Source organism: Larimichthys crocea, chromosome VI (genome assembly GCF_000972845.2).
Source record: "Larimichthys crocea isolate SSNF chromosome VI, L_crocea_2.0, whole genome shotgun sequence".
In the NCBI taxonomy this organism is placed as follows: domain Eukaryota; kingdom Metazoa; phylum Chordata; class Actinopteri; family Sciaenidae; genus Larimichthys; species Larimichthys crocea.
In genome coordinates, this window is record NC_040016.1 from 16,663,288 (window position 1) to 16,678,786 (window position 15,499).

Here is a 15,499-nt window from a genome sequence, read left to right on the forward strand (position 1 = left end):
AACGCTTCACTTGCTTCAGTCATAACACTGAAAATCTGGAGCTATATATATTCCTCCGTCGTCTCCTAACTGCTGCTCCTCTCGGCTCATTTATTGTCAGAGCGACTGCGAAATCTATTTTGTTGGCTGGCGGCTGTGCATTCTCATGAAACACTGTGCATCCAATCTGATATCCGTCTGTGTGTTTTCAGCAGTTGGACCTGCGCTGGAATTTCTTGTGTAATGTGTGAGCCATATGACAGTTATTTATCAAACGGCAGTACGCTCACCCACTATCTGGGCTTTAAATCAGACCACAGTATGAACACCAGAGAGAAATCCAGCTGATGCTACAGTCCCAATTTTCTGTTTGCTCTTGAAATAAAACAGCAGCTTTGGGACGCACCACACGTAGAATTTCACTTTTACTTGAGTTGGTCGGTCGTCCAGACTCAAAACATCTCAACAACTATTGGACAGATTGCCATGAAATTTTCTAAAGACATTCATGTCTCATATAGAATAAATTGTAATAACTTCAGTGATCTCCTGACCTTTCAGTACTTTAGTTTATGACTAAATACCTTGAGAATTAGTAACATTTCCAACGGTTCAAGACACAGCAGAAGGACATTTGTTATCTACACAACATGGGTACTAGACATCAGTCAAATTCAGGTGTTAGTTGGGGCCCACAGTCTAGTTTAAAAGATTGACTGAACACAAGATGTTATGAAAAGCCATTTTTAATACATAGAAAATAATCACTTCTTAAATGGCAAAACTAACTAAAATATTAGACCAAAATCTTCCTCTTATCAAAAAGTACAGTATAAATGGTTAAAATAAATATTCATTTGATTTGTTTAGATAGAAATGCAGACTAATACACAAGCTTTGAAATAGGTTAGAGATAAAGCAACATTTCACACCACAGTGGCATCGAACCAACGACGATGGCTGCTATTAGAGTGCTGATTACACTTTTTTCTACTTTCCAGCTTCTTTTTCTCTCCAACATGCTGAGAAAACAATGTTCTGTACAAAGTGCATTAGCCGTACTGCATCTTGGATGAAAATGAGCTCTTGTGTGAAGTCTGCTGGAATGTCCATGGCTCTGAGTTTGATGTGGAAATAACTGATCCACATTTCAACACTGTGAACTTGTTATAATAGCATGGCAAGAAAACCCCCCCAAAATATGCAAAAAGCAATTGATATGTGAAGTGAGAACATCTGATCATTATACAAAAGGAACATGATTTAAAAGAATATATTTTTACATACTGAAATGATGGCACGTGTATATACTGGTGGTTTATATACAGATTAGTTTTAGGTAGAAATGCAGCTGAAGGAGTCATTAAAGTGAACCTCAAGGCAGCGTCTGAAAGCCAGATACCAAAAATTATTCAGCTCTCCTAAGTGTCTCATGACTTTCTTTGACCATCACACATGTGGTCATCATCATATGGAGGAAGAGTGAATGAAAGCTGCCAGAAAACAATGTCCATCAATGACTTCAGCTGTGGAACAGGCGTGATTTGGGAACGTCTCTAAAAAACACAAAACCAGCTGCACAGCACAGATCCTAGCACCAGTAACACCAGCTGTGCCAGTCTCTTTGTCCCACTGGCTGCTAGTTGGACTTGCTTGCTGTTAAAACCTGAGCCATAGCGACGTGAAGGCTGTGTCTCCCCCCCACTGCAAAGCACCATGGGAGCCTGAAAGGAAGTGGGTCTCCTCTGTGGTCGGTCTGGACTGGACCCGTCAGTCGGCCTCTCTCCGATGAACAGCAGCGGGTGTTTCCTGTGGTCCAGCTCAGTTTTGAAGAGCTCAAACTCTTTATGTGGCAACTTGATGCCCAGCAGAGTGCACCCATCTGTGGGGCTCAAGTCCTGCTCCACCCCGACCTCCCAGCCTCCTGCACGACCACACTTTCCTGGCCTTGTCCCATTCAACATCTTTGCTGTGGGCTCCTCTTCAACTGTGACTCTCACCTGTGTGACCTTGAAGACGAACTCAGTGGCTCCTGAGACCTTGGTGGAGGGGTTTCCCTGAGCGTAGTGGCCAGAGGCTCTCAGGGTGAATGTGGGCTGAGAGCAGACGGGGTCCGAGTAGTGACGGTAGATGCCCTCCCATGCGTGCTGACCAGGGTCAAAGGTGAAGTCTCGGGTAAGGAAGAGGATGTTGGGACGGGTTTCGCAGTGCTGGCTGACCCAGCGGCCGGCCAGAGACAGAGGAGCTGCAGGGCTGCGGGGCAACACAGGGGGGCGCTGCTCTGAGGAGCGGTAAACCAGTGCGCACACAGGGCAGGGGTGGATGTGATGCTACAAACATTTACGGAGAGATGAAAAATAATGATCATTCTCAGTGATTAAGTTGTCAATTCATTTTCTGATTAACAAAAATTGTGATGAAAAGAGAATGACCTCAAATGGCTTAATTTGTTCAGCACTTTTTCAGTTTTACTGACCGCTCAAAGCATCTCTGAGTCATCAACACATGTCACATTCACTCATTCACACACTGATGGCAGAAGTTGCCATATAAGTTGCAGTGATATGATACAGCACTTCCTTTCCAGCACTGAGCTCATCCACACAGGAGCAATTTGAAGTTCAGTATCTTGCCCAAGGCTGTTTTTACTGGACTACTGTATGGGAGCTGGGAATTAAACCAGTGACTCTCCCATTACTAGACAACCTGCTCTATCACCTGAGCACGAACTGCCTCGCAAAAACACTGTCAATAGACTTTGATATATTTCATAAACTAAACAGTTAACAGATTAATCAAGAAAATAATCTTTAAAAAAAGATTTCTATACTGTTTTCATTGTTTTCTGTGATGTTGATACAGATCTGATGAATGAAGAAACAAAGTGTTATAAAAATAGATACTTATCGAGCGAGGCAAGCCACTGAAACTGTTTTACTGTTGAGCTGCTTAGCTCCTAACGATACAAGATGTTTGCAGTGCATCTTTTTGCCCTTACAATTTTATCTTCCACAAGCCTTCTCTGATCAACTCTCTGGAAAATACACAGTAATGTCTCACCATAGCATTCTGCAGTGGCTCTTGGTATCCTGTAGGTCTGTACTGAGTCCTCTGTGTCCAGTCGGTGTGAATATCTCCTAAGAACAGCTCTTGGATCTTGCCTTCATGGTTGTGGTGGTGCGTCTCCACCCTTATCAGTCCCAGTTCAATCATGGAGAAGCCAAGCGCTGCCAGACATCCCCTCCCTGCTCGAGTATTGTACAGCTCATACAGCTTCCCTGGCACAACTCGATCCAGAGTCAGACCGACGCAGGTCAATGGCAGCCTGGAGATCAGCCTCTGCTTGGCTGCTAGGCTGTGGACCACGATGCCCACCTTGCTGAGGTGGTGTTCACCTTCAGTGCCCCCGCGGGTGATCCAAGAGGCCTGGCGCAGACGAAGCTTCCCCCTGATCATCAGGGAGTAGGCTGGGTCCTCGCAGCCGTTGTCTACGTAATAGTGCTGCAGGGCCTGGAAATGACGGCTGGAGTGGAAAGTGTAGGAGCGGGTGAGGAACTCGGGTCCAGGCCGAACTTCACACCTGAACACAGATGTATGAAATGGTTAAAATTATGTCAGTTGGGGTGTAGCTCAGTTGGTAGAGCATCCGCCCCATGTACAACAGGCTCAGTCCTTGCCGCAGCGGCCCAGGGTTTGAATCCGATCTGTGGCCCTTCGCTGCATGTCATTCCCCATCTCTCTCTCTCTCTCCACATTCCTGTCACTCTTGAGCTGTCTCTATCAAATAAAGCTTAAAAAGGCCAAAAAAATTACGTCAGTTTAGGGGCGAGTGTTGTGTCATGTAAGGATTCCAGGCAGTAGTGAGCATTGATTAGCTTCCTGCAATCTGCCAGAGTCTTTTGGAGAACATCTTAGTCTAGTATGAAGTAATATGGGGCAGAGTCAGACTCAGTTACTTGCAAAAAGATACAACTATTCTGATTTTTGGCAGATTTTTTCCTTTATTTGACAGGACAGCCAAAGACAGGTGCAGAACCATAGGCGAACCTTGGTCGCTGTAGCAAGGACTACACCTTTTGTACATTGGATGCACAGTCTACCAGTTGAGTCACCAGGGCACCTTATTACTAGTGTTTCTACATAAATGAGTCAAAATTATTTTTGGCTTAATATTTGAATCTCCATTAACTGATTTTTGGCCACTAGATGGCAGCGAAAACAAGAAAAAGACACAGCAATGACATATTATCCCCCATCGATATAGTATAGTATAGTTGTTAGCACAGATTATTGATTATTGATTATTCATTTCCAGTTGTGTTTCTGGCCACCTGACAGATTTAAGTTCAGTATTCACTCTCCTTTTAGCTCTGTTTTTGGTCCCCACCAACTCCTGAGAATCTGACTCTTTAGCTGCTAACTACACCACAATGCTCATGCTTACTAATGGAAGTAACACCGACGAGAGTGAGAGCGAAACCAAAACAGTAAGGTTATAGGCCATAACAAACAAAACAACACGCAGTTAAAGGTGTGAGGAACTGCAGCTAGGTGATTCTCTGTGGGTTTGCCATTATCAGCGACACTTTCACATACAAATAGTCATGTGATCCAGTTTTAAATATTAAAGGCTCCAACAACTCGATCACTAAATCCTTTGTTCAACATCATGTGTTTAATTTAATTTAAAAAAATTCACCTTGTTGACACCCATGTGCCATCCAGTCTTGGGGGGATGTCTGCTGTGATTCTCACTCTGTCCTGTAGGTGGCGGTACTGACAGTCCTGCTCCCACTTCAGGCTCTCACTGAGGTTGGAGGAGGAAGTGAAGGAGGCTGTGGGCACCTCCCATAGTTTACTCCCAGTTCCAGCCACAAACACAGCTACAGAGGAAGGGAACGTCAGAAAACAGTGAGTAAATAATCACAGTTATCCAATCTGATAAACACAGAAGCCCCATTAAACTTTATTTAGATTTCCATGCTGATTCTGGGTGGATGCAGGAAATGGGAACACCAAAATTATTCAGTTGAGAGATGATTATCGGCCTCCTTAGTCAGAAAATGAAGGGAACAGATAATAGCCACAAGGGGAAATTCACATCTTCTCCCAGTTACACAATTCTGGTTGACTGCAAGCTGTTTCAGGGGTGTAATTTTGGTAAATTTTCCATGTAATGAGCGGAGAGTGGGTGCTATAGAAACCATACATAGTTGTGAATCAGGACGCTGGCCACAGTGCAGACAGTTTTGGCTTGTCACTCCAATCAGCCTGCAGCTGCAACACACAGGCCTTGTGTTTTTTGGGGGTTTGCTTCGAGGCAGGAGGTGTGTGTGTAGGTGATTGTGTATTTGTGTGAAGATCAGCACCTGCACGGGTGTATTTTCTTGTGCATTTATATCATCAAGATAAAGCAAACAGTGGGTCGTTGACAGCAGAAGCCGAGCCAAACACATCTGTTGATAATATGATTCAAAAGACACTTATGATGATGAATGTTCTCGCTTGAGTTTTCCCAAACACTGGCAGTTAAGTTAATCCAAATGAAAGCATTATTCACTCTATAACATTTATTGATCTGACACGTGCACATCTGCAATCTGTCTGCCTGTCATTGGTCATAACTGCACTTTCTGCTCTGTCCGCTTGTTGCTGCACAGAGTTGTGCATGTTGTCGACATGGCAAGGGGATTTTCTGATTACACTCTCATGGCTGCAACGTGAGGAAGCCCGCTGGGGTCTGTCCTGGCAGTGTGTGCATTTTTGTGTGTGTGAAAATGATGGCTTTAGTTTCATCTTCCCAAAACAAAAGAAAAAAAAACCCAAGGGGGGATGAGCTCTCACAGATCATCTCCTGTTTTCTCTCTGAATTGTTCTCTCTTTTTTTCCCTCAGGCTCTTGTCCACTGAAGCTTTAATATAATTTGAATGGGTGAATTAAAAATAAAAAAAATAGCCTGTAGCTGTAGTAGCTGTAAATATGCTTATTTCTGCTGTGAGGTTGAACATTTTAACATGGGGACGTATGGAGATTGACATGTTTTGTAAGTGGCTGTTTGAGGAAGTGGCACACATGTAGGCTTCACTTCACAGCCATGGATGTTGCTGCTCATTTTGTATTGTATTAAATTGATCAAATAGTATTTGTAAATGGTTGCGTATTGTTTAATCTACGTTTCACACAGCGTTGTTACCTTTGGACAGAGCCTGGCTAACAGTTTCCCCCTGCTTCCAGCCTTTATGCTAAGCTAAGCTCAGTCTTATATTCAACAGGCAAATCCGAGAGTGGTGTCAGTTTTCTACTCTAACTTGAGAAAATGTAGAGTTTTAACTTCAAGTCAGCGTGTCCAGCTTGGTTTTTTTTCGTCCTCTCTTATTACCTCTTGGTCCCCTTCATCCTCGTAGTTCTCACATTCTTTGTCTCACTTTCTCAACTTTCTGTCAGGGTCATCTGTGGTAGACAGCTTTATGGGTGTAATCTCACTCCACTTTTTCTCTCATTTGACTTTAGATGCACTTGGGGAGAACATCACCTGTCGAGCCTCTAGTTGAGCTGGGAGTTGGTTGTTGAGCCACAGGATCAGTTTGTTCTCTCATGACTGAGCAGATGGAGTTGAAGGAAAATGGGGACTTGGAGTGGAAAGTGTGTGATGTTGACACGATGATGGATTTTTTTTTCTATAAAAGGCTCCAAGATGGCGGCGGAGCGTTTATTAAACTTGTTAGTGTCAGAGGGTGGATATTTTTTGTTCCCCTCACTCTTGGATCACTTCCCATATACTGACCACAACCACAGACATGTGTGGAGTCATTTCCAAGCATCCTTCCACCTGATGCATGCACAGACACACACACACACACACAGACACACACACACACGTACACACACACGTGGAGCTTGGACTGAACTTTACAGTCGTGGACCACAAAACCAGATTAAAGCTCAAGGCACATTTCTCCTCCTTCAAGCAGCCTGTCAATTTGCTGATATGATTAATATTCCCTTTTCCTGTCACAGGCATTGAAACATGTTTGCAATTTTCCCTGTGCAGTGATGTGTTTGTTTATGCTCCATGTCACTGCGGCTGGCAAGGGAACCCGGTCAGTCGGACCCAGCTGCAGTCCTGCGGGAGTGCTCGGAGCAGAAATACTAATCAGGATTAATTAATTTCCATTGCTCCTTGCAAGTCATCCAATCGGTCTGTTTTGTGTTATCCGCCCTTTGTAGCTGCCTGCAACATGTTGCCTAAGTGGTTACTCACACACAGTGCAATGAATGAACAAGAGAGACGAGAGTCGCAGTATGTGATGTGGAGTCATTTGGGTTGCTATATTTGAGGTTCTGTTTTTGCCAAAGCATTTCTATAGTGTTTCTTGAGGTCACTTGTCATTCAGCCCCTTTCCCTCTCTTGGATCTCACTCCAGTTGGGCATATGGTTGCATTTACTAAAAGAGCACTCATAAAAGCAGAGCTTAGTAAAACAAAATTGCTCATCGTGGGTTTTTTCTAAGTATTCTTCTACAAAAGAGCCTATTCCAACCACAAGTGAGGCAATGTTGTAATACATATGATAATATCCAACCCCCATCTCAATTTGGAGGAGATGGGGGACCATTTTAGTTGATTCACTTCCTACACAGGCAGTCAGATATCATTACTTTTATCCTGCAATGGTTACCACTGATTTATATTTCCACTATGGGCTCTAAAACTTCTCCCTGATGCAGTCCACACCTCCCAGTCACAGTGGTGCATCTTTCAGGAACAGATTTCATGTATTTTTTACCAATAAATCTCACTATAAGACTGATTTAATACCCATGTTGCATTATACTCACAGTTGCCTGTTTATTAGGTACACCTAGCTAACTCTTAAGCACCCCAGCAACCCTTAAGGGTTACACTGACGTGTGTTTCTATTAGTTAGCCTGCCTCTGTTGATATAGATGAGGTGGGCACAGTTTAATCAGTATAACGTAATATAATGGCCACTGAGTGTATGTAAATGTTACGAAATACTTTTTATTAGAATTATGTCAGCGTGAAATATGAACGCTCATTACACGACAGTAATCAGTAACATGTGTGAGGCAACTATGCACTTCAAAGAGTTTCATGACGAAAAGATAACACCAGAAAAAATTGCAACAACAAACTTTTACTCATAAACTTTTGAAGTTATACTAAAGTCAAACCATGTCACTAACCTCTGTGACTTCAGAGAGGTCAAGAGTCAACATGTAAATAGTTTATCAAAGCGTCATAGACATTAAATAAAACAGCGTCTATACAGTGAACTCTTCCAAAAAATAAAGGATATGTTCACATTTGTGTCGTAAGTGTGTCTTAAAACAACGGTCAGGTTCCGCTTTGAGCATTGAAACAGGTTTTTCTTGATGTAGTCATTCCTCCTCTTCATATTGGCCCCCCAACACAATCTTTCTAATGCGCTTCCACATTATCTACACAAATCAACGGCCCTATCTGGTCTAAATTAAGTAAGTTAAAAGTTAATATGAGACTTTAGACATCTAAATTAATCGATAATTTTAGTTTCCATCTTACGCTCCCTCTGCTGTAGCTCAGCAGATGAACACTTTCCATGAAACACAACGAGACAACCTGCCGAAGCTTAGCTTCAAATATACTTTGGAATACATATTTGCACAGAGCATGGACAGTGGATTTTGTCCTCTATCACTTGCAGTGGAAACTCAATAGGAGGGAATCTCTTCCAAGCCAGTATGATGAGGAGGAATGATTACAGAAAGCAAAGCCTGGAGAATGAAGGCAGCGAAACTTTTATAGATACATGTCACTTGGATTGCTTTCAACAAGAGGTTACAACCAATTGTGCTAGATCTTTTTGCTTATAATGACCACGGCCTATCAGTTGGTGCGTCTTTCTGCGGCTGAACAACACTACAGTCTAGACAGCCCCTGCTGCTCATGCAGTATCACAATTCTCCCACAAGGGGTCACTGCAGCAGCCTGTGACGTGTGTGTGGTCTTGACGGTCAGTCTGTCATCACCACCAACACAGCCGCTGCCACTGGCCTTCACTTCAGTCGACTGATGAGCGGCCAAAGTAATCTACCTGTCTTTGAGCTCCTGTATTCATCCTGTTTTCACACACAAACGCATGCATGCATGCACGTTTACGAAAACACACTGCACACATTGATTTACAGAGGACTGTAAAAGGGATACCATTTATAAAAGACCTCCAGGCTGCACTCTGTTTGTTTGTTTGCATTTGTGATTACGGTTTGGCAGCCTTCACTCTCCTCTCTCATCCACAGTGCCAACGTCAAAATACAGTTTTATGTACTTCTTTATTTGGAGCTATCCTGTACAAACAAGAACCAGTTCCAGGCACTTTTGATTCAGGACTTTCAGGGGGAATCAAGTGCTTGACGTTTAAGTCTACCCTGAGCATTTTTCATTAGAGAGAGACGCCTTTGTCTGTTTCATAGCTGGAGAATCATTAAACTTGCCAACATTCAGGCAGAAAATATCTATTTTGTCCCAGAAGAAATGTTGTTGGTGAGCAGAAATGATCCCAAAGCAGGACCAACTCCTCCATGTCCCAGTATTTTAACTACTTCCTCATGTGTTTCCTACTTTTTTTACTACATCCTCACCCCATTTCTTTCAGTGTGCTTGCCCCCAGTTGTATTGTAAAGTCACTTTCTCATCTTTCTTTTCCTCTGTGCTGCAGGAGAAAACCCTCAAAACTGTCCCTTAAGTACCCGTGCCCTCCTGTCCCACCTCTCCCCTCTGCTGATTACTGTTCCCCTCCTCTGATGAAAAAGCCATGATGTTTACGGCTCATTTCTCCTGGATGGATCTCAGATTCCTCCCTTCTTTTTTCTTTTCGCCTTTGTTTCGTTTTTTTTTTCTTCTTCTTCCTCCGTGTGTGTGTGTGTGTGTCTGTCAGTGGTTGATGAGGTGAATAAAGTTGGTCATGATGACGGGGGGTTGGAGTAGGAGGATGGGATGAGGCTTCTTCATGAGGTGGAATAACAAGATGAGTGAGGTGCATTCGTGTGAGTGTGTGTTTTCCTATGTGATGTAACAGTAGCTCAGAGATCCTGCTCCTTCCACATATTTAGGTGACTGCTGCACATTTCACAGCTGCTTTTTCAGCCACTCTTAAATTGCTGAGTCGTCCTCCAGATCTTGGATTGGTGTTTTAAGACTGTAATTCCCAACTTTATTTTGGCTTGTGAGCCCTTACAATCAAGTACTGTCCACTTGTAATCCACATTGTGGTTTAACAAGCAGCCAAGCTACTGTTTGGAGGTATTTACTCATCATCAACAGCTGTTATCTTTTCCCCAGTGACTGCCCTGTGCAGGACTCCAGAGATGTCCTATCCTACACCATGACAGATGTAGGCAAAGCTAACAATGGCTAGCTGACAGCTCAGAATAAACAACATCTAAATAAGAAGACTTACTAGGAGGTCATTTTATCTCTTTTTGTAGAGGCTCACTGCCACCTCACTCTTTCTGCATCCAGCTACAGCAAGCTAACATCTCTCACAGCAGTAGAAGCTCATGCAAACCCTCCAGCAAACGTGCCCCTGCGTTATGCGATTTTGGGCTGTCTAAGACAATTGGGACAGATACTTGATCGCCATTGCAAGACAGTGGTCCTAGATCACCCTGGGACACATGCCCGATGACAACTAAAGACGTTATGTGATGGTATCAGAAATCTTGGACCAAATAGTCACAGTGTGACTGCAGAAACAAACCACAGTTGAACCCATCAGGATACAACATAAAATGAGGCAGAATACGCTGGCTGGTGCAAAATCTTGGAAGCAAAAAAAAAACAAAACAGTGGTGGCTAAATTGAAAATTGTAGGACTTTGGCAAAGAAGAAAATCTGCCTTGTTGCATTTTCAAAACCGAACCAAAACAGCACTTGGATGACCCAAGCTGATGACATGTCTCCTGTCTATTCTATTTACATCGTAGCAAGATCCACCACGCATTTATCAAGCATTATTACACCCGTCTTACACAGTGTGACCAATTGTTGCACAGTTTAAAGGCGACTGAAAAAAGGAAACATGTCAAACTATTACTAGTATTCATAGCTGTAAAACAATTATTTAATTACTTACCAAAAAAATGGAATCGCACTACTTTAACATGTTATTAAGTTTTCTGTTGCTGCCCCACAGTGTCAGGGACTGAGGGCCAGAAACCACGCAAAGCATTTTTAAAGCTTGGCTCAGGCCTTCTTGCTGCGGTACCCTGTTTCTTTCCCTGCACTCTTGTCGCCAAAGTCAAGTGAAGGTCAGGTTGATTTAGAGGTTTTTCAAAGAGCATGAGGGCTGTTGTGTTATTCTAACCCTGAGTCCCTCTTCCTTTTTTGGGCTTTAACCCCAGCATCTCATAGCGGTCTCCCAAACCCAGGAGTATCCATCTGTCCCCAGGGCAGCGCATGGACGACTACTGTTGTCTTTTCATCACAGTGTAAGCTAGTTAATCCAGAGGCCTCATTTATTTAGACAAGGGATCTACAGGGGTTTGCCCAGTGGACGCTGCTGCCAGTTCCACTGTGGTTAGCAAACTCTGGCTCCTGTTCACAAGGCAACAACACACACATCATCCTGCTGCATCTGACATGCTCACCATAAATAAAACAACTGCCGCACAAAGCCAACACTTCCACCTACTCCACAAGTTCATATAATGTTAACCAAACTTAATACACCGCAGATGGATGCACACCGTTGGACATTATGCTGCAGTACAGAGGATTTTTTCTTATAATAGGACCTGGCGTGTATTTTGGTGTCTCTTCTTGGTATTCAGCTGAGGTGGATGAGATCTAGATAGCGGACAAGAGAAGTTGATGGTCCATTGATGTCTTTGAGCTGATATTACATTGGTTTCACCTTAATCCAAAAGCTTGGTTTGGAGACCTTTGGAGATCCGGTCGGTGGCCGTTTCACATAGCTATTTGGAGAGTTTTCAACTGAACCAAAGTTTATTTTATATGGATGTGATCAAGGGTTTTTCTGTATGGTAAAATGAAGCAGTGATAGGGTGGGGTCACAAACTGTTTCCATCCAGTCCAGTTCATCAAACACACACATTCTTACGTCCAAAGATCTACGAGACCTTATCCAAATATTCACGGTGGTCTTCTCGATACTTCAAATTGGTCACTTTTATCTTTTTTCAAAGAAGTGAGGCAGAACTCCAAGAAACAAATGAATGGTCAAAGTTTAGGTCCTTGGTAAATTACAAGCAAGGAGTTACTCAGAAGTTGGTAATCAATATTTTTTTGACTCAGTGAGTATGAATAAAATTGGCTTGGTAAAACTTTCCCCTCACAGAAATGACATTACACTTGTCAAAATCCATCTCAATACAAATTTAATGGTCCGTTTCCATCAGTTTTTATGCCCTGTTTGGGCTAAAGAATCACTCAGCCCCTTACGGCATCTGTTTAAGGCCAGAGCCTCCAATGTCTTCTCTACTAGACTTGAGATGTGAAAAATAAAACAATTCCCAGATACCAGTATGCCAGTCTTCCATTGAAGCAGCTTTGGGTTGCTGGATGACGATTATAACTGGGCAGATGTTTCTTCTTGTCTGTCTCCCGCTGCTCATCACCCTAACCAGCCCTGATGGCCAAAATGATGCGCTTCCGTGATTGAGGCTGTGGCGGCTGGACAATTGGTTCTCCATAGCAGCCTGAGGTAAGGTCAGTAATGGCTGCCTCCTGTTATTCTAACCATTAACATAATAGCAACATTAGTTCCAGGGCCACGCTTCCCTGCTCCTAGGGAACCATTGTTTAAAGGCACCAGCCAGAGCATTTTTTTAAGACTCCTCTACTGGCCACAGATCAGACTGACGCTTTGAAGACACACAGAGGAGAGCGGGAACACAGACTGGCTATTCATGAGAGTAACGTCAGCATAGGTTGTGTTTTTATTTTTCAAAGTGCTGATCCACATGTTTAACTTTGCGAATCATTTGAATTGTGACAAATTGCATAATAACTTCCTTGTAATTATGACTTTGTTATAATCTCTTCCTTTTTGTCTCTGTGTCCAACCATGTGTTCAAGCTAAATCTGATGTGTTCAGCTGATTTCTCACATGAGAGAGCGTTTATCTCCTTTTTTTCACTCTGGAAAAGCTTTGGATTACAGGAGGAAATCTGCTACAATCTTTTAAGATTATAAACGCAAAATCTATGCCGCAAAAAGTTATTCTCACACTTAGGAATAAAGATTTTGAAGGTGAAATGCAATTTTGATTATTAAAAAAACGGCATCAGTTTAAACTTTCTTAATCTTTTAAAACATTTCTCTTCAGAAATGTGATCATAAAAATGCTTTGCATAACCATAATCAGGTAAAATCTGCACAAATTCACTGGGCAGTAATCTGTGTATTTATGGGAGTAATTTAAGACAAACTATATATCTAGAAATCTGTTCAGACATCTGGAAGACTTAAAAAAACACACAGTCATCCTTCAGACAGTGCCTGGACTCACCTTGCCACAGCCACAGCAGCCAAACTCCCTTCAACAGGTGACTGAAACGTCCGTTTGACATGTTTCCTGCTTCCGCACACTTCATTCACACACTCTGCTTGGAAAACAAACTTTGATCCCTGGGAAATCCAATACACCGGGAGGCTCCTGTCAACAAGAGACGATCATGTAGGATATCACCATGGCATTAGCGCATATATGAAGAGTCCAGTAATCCCCTCAGATGAAACTCTGGTCTCCTGTTCAGCCACCAGAAAGTTTTTTTCTCCCTTCTTCTACTTCTTGTTCTTCTACCTCCACTTCTTGGCTTCCATGGTCTGATAAGAAAGTCCTTAGTTGGAAACACACACTTCATGCAACTTCTCCACGCTGGTGCTCTCCTTAAATTGGCGAGGTGGAGAGTAATCCCTCTCTCTCTCTTTCTCTTTCTCTCCAAACCCCCCCCCCTCTCTCTCTCAATCAAACACCATGGCCTCACTACTGTGCAGCACTGTGGATCTGTTCCACTCGATGCATGTGCAGCGAGTGTGTGTGCGTGCATGAGAGCAGGGGTATTTTGTGTGTGTGTGCACTCCTGTCTGGCTCTTATAGTTTTGAGCTAAGAGGAGGGAGTAAGAGAGAGAGGGAGAGGGATGGAGGGAGGGCAGAGATAGAGAACGTTTCTGTGTGTGTGTGTGTGTGTGTGTGTGTGTGGAGGAGGGGGTTTGAGCTTCAAGCTTCCTAAAGTGAAGGCTCCAGGGAGCTTTTAGAACAAGGTGCAAAAGGGCAGTGAATAGGAGTTAACACTGCAGCCGCAATGTTACACCACATCTGATGGGATCATCTAAATTACAACAACCCAAAATATAACAACATATTTTCTCCGTCTCTGTTCTTCTTGCAGGATCCAGCCATGCAGATAGGTTTGTTTTTATTTGTCTTTGTTTTGAGATTCCCGCCTCCCCCCCAATGGAGGTCAAAAGGAATTTAGTTTGTTGTGGTAAATGTCTTAGCTTGGCACTGGTGGTGTGGGGAGCTGGTCCTAGTGACTTCAAAGTTATTGCATAATAACATTTTGGGTGTTATTATCTAGCTAGCTGGCTTGCAAAGTGGTACGTCTGCTTTCAAAATTCTCCTGAACTTGGACAGTAAATACCTGGTTCCTAATGTCTTGATACAAAGTATTGAGGATAGTTGGTGGAGACCCGGGGGGCTGATTAAAAACAACTAACACTGGTTATTGTGCCCTTAACATTTTTATTTTCTTTCATTTAGCATTTAAATATATTATTTATCAGTTTGTTACACCCACAGACACGGTGTAAAACATGGATGTAGTATCTGTGATGTCACCCACATGTTTTTGAGTAGCTGTTGTAAAGCTCAGAGTATGGTCAAAGCGGCCATGGTCTTAATAATGTATAACATTCAGATTTAATATATAACTTGAATGGTTGAAATTGGCTACAGAGACCAAAACATGTTTATTTCTGCTGTGAAGTTGGGCCTTTTAACATGGGGGCTTATGGAGAGGGACTTGTTCTTTAACCAGCTTCAGTGTCCATTTTAGCTTTTGGTAGTTCTGCTTCGGCTTCATTTCACAGCCATGGTGGTCGGCGCTTAATTCCACCTCTGCGTTGAAGCAATATGTGATGTTTTTATAATGAGCAAAATATTCAAACCACAGACATTCAATCACATGGAAATATTTAATATGTCTTGTGCATCACTCAATACACATGTCCCCTAAGATTCAGCCGATTAAGACATATTTGGTCTTTGGACACTTTGGGATCTCCTCTTGGAGAGCTAAGCCTCTAAATGTCTTACTGTCTGTTACTCTGGATAATCCACAGACCTCAATGTGGAGAGTTTTCATTGGAACTATCTTCTAGAAAGAAATAGTCCCAATGAAAACTGTTGACAGTGAGGTCTGTGGCTTATTGAGAGTAATGGGAACACTGTGTCAGTTGACTTTTTTTAAACATCATTTTTTTTAATGCTGTC

The 15,499-nt window shown here is 42.8% G+C and overlaps 1 protein-coding gene across 1 annotated transcript; it reads right to left on the reverse strand.

Moving 5' to 3' along the window:
* Nucleotides 1-672: 672 nt before the first annotated feature.
* apcdd1l (adenomatosis polyposis coli down-regulated 1-like) lies at nucleotides 673-14,090 on the reverse strand. Its single transcript, XM_027278828.1, has 4 exons — nucleotides 13,514-14,090; nucleotides 4,679-4,862; nucleotides 3,040-3,559; nucleotides 673-2,309 (listed from the first exon to the last, which is right to left on the reverse strand). Exons 1-4 carry the CDS (start codon nucleotides 13,596-13,598, stop codon nucleotides 1,536-1,538), a joined length of 1,563 nt encoding a protein of 520 aa, XP_027134629.1. The 5' UTR covers nucleotides 13,599-14,090; the 3' UTR covers nucleotides 673-1,535.
* Nucleotides 14,091-15,499: the final 1,409 nt, after the last annotated feature.

Coding starts and splice junctions, on each gene's coding strand:
- apcdd1l (XM_027278828.1), bottom strand. CDS start 13,598: ATGAAGTGTGCGGAAGCAGGAAACATGTCAAACGGACGTTTCAGTCAC. Junction 4,863..13,513: donor GCTGCTGTGGCTGTGGCAAG/GTGAGTCCAGGC, acceptor CTTCCTCTGTAG/CTGTGTTTGTGGCTGGAACT. Junction 2,310..3,039: donor AGCCACTGCAGAATGCTATG/GTGAGACATTAC, acceptor AAATGTTTGTAG/CATCACATCCACCCCTGCCC.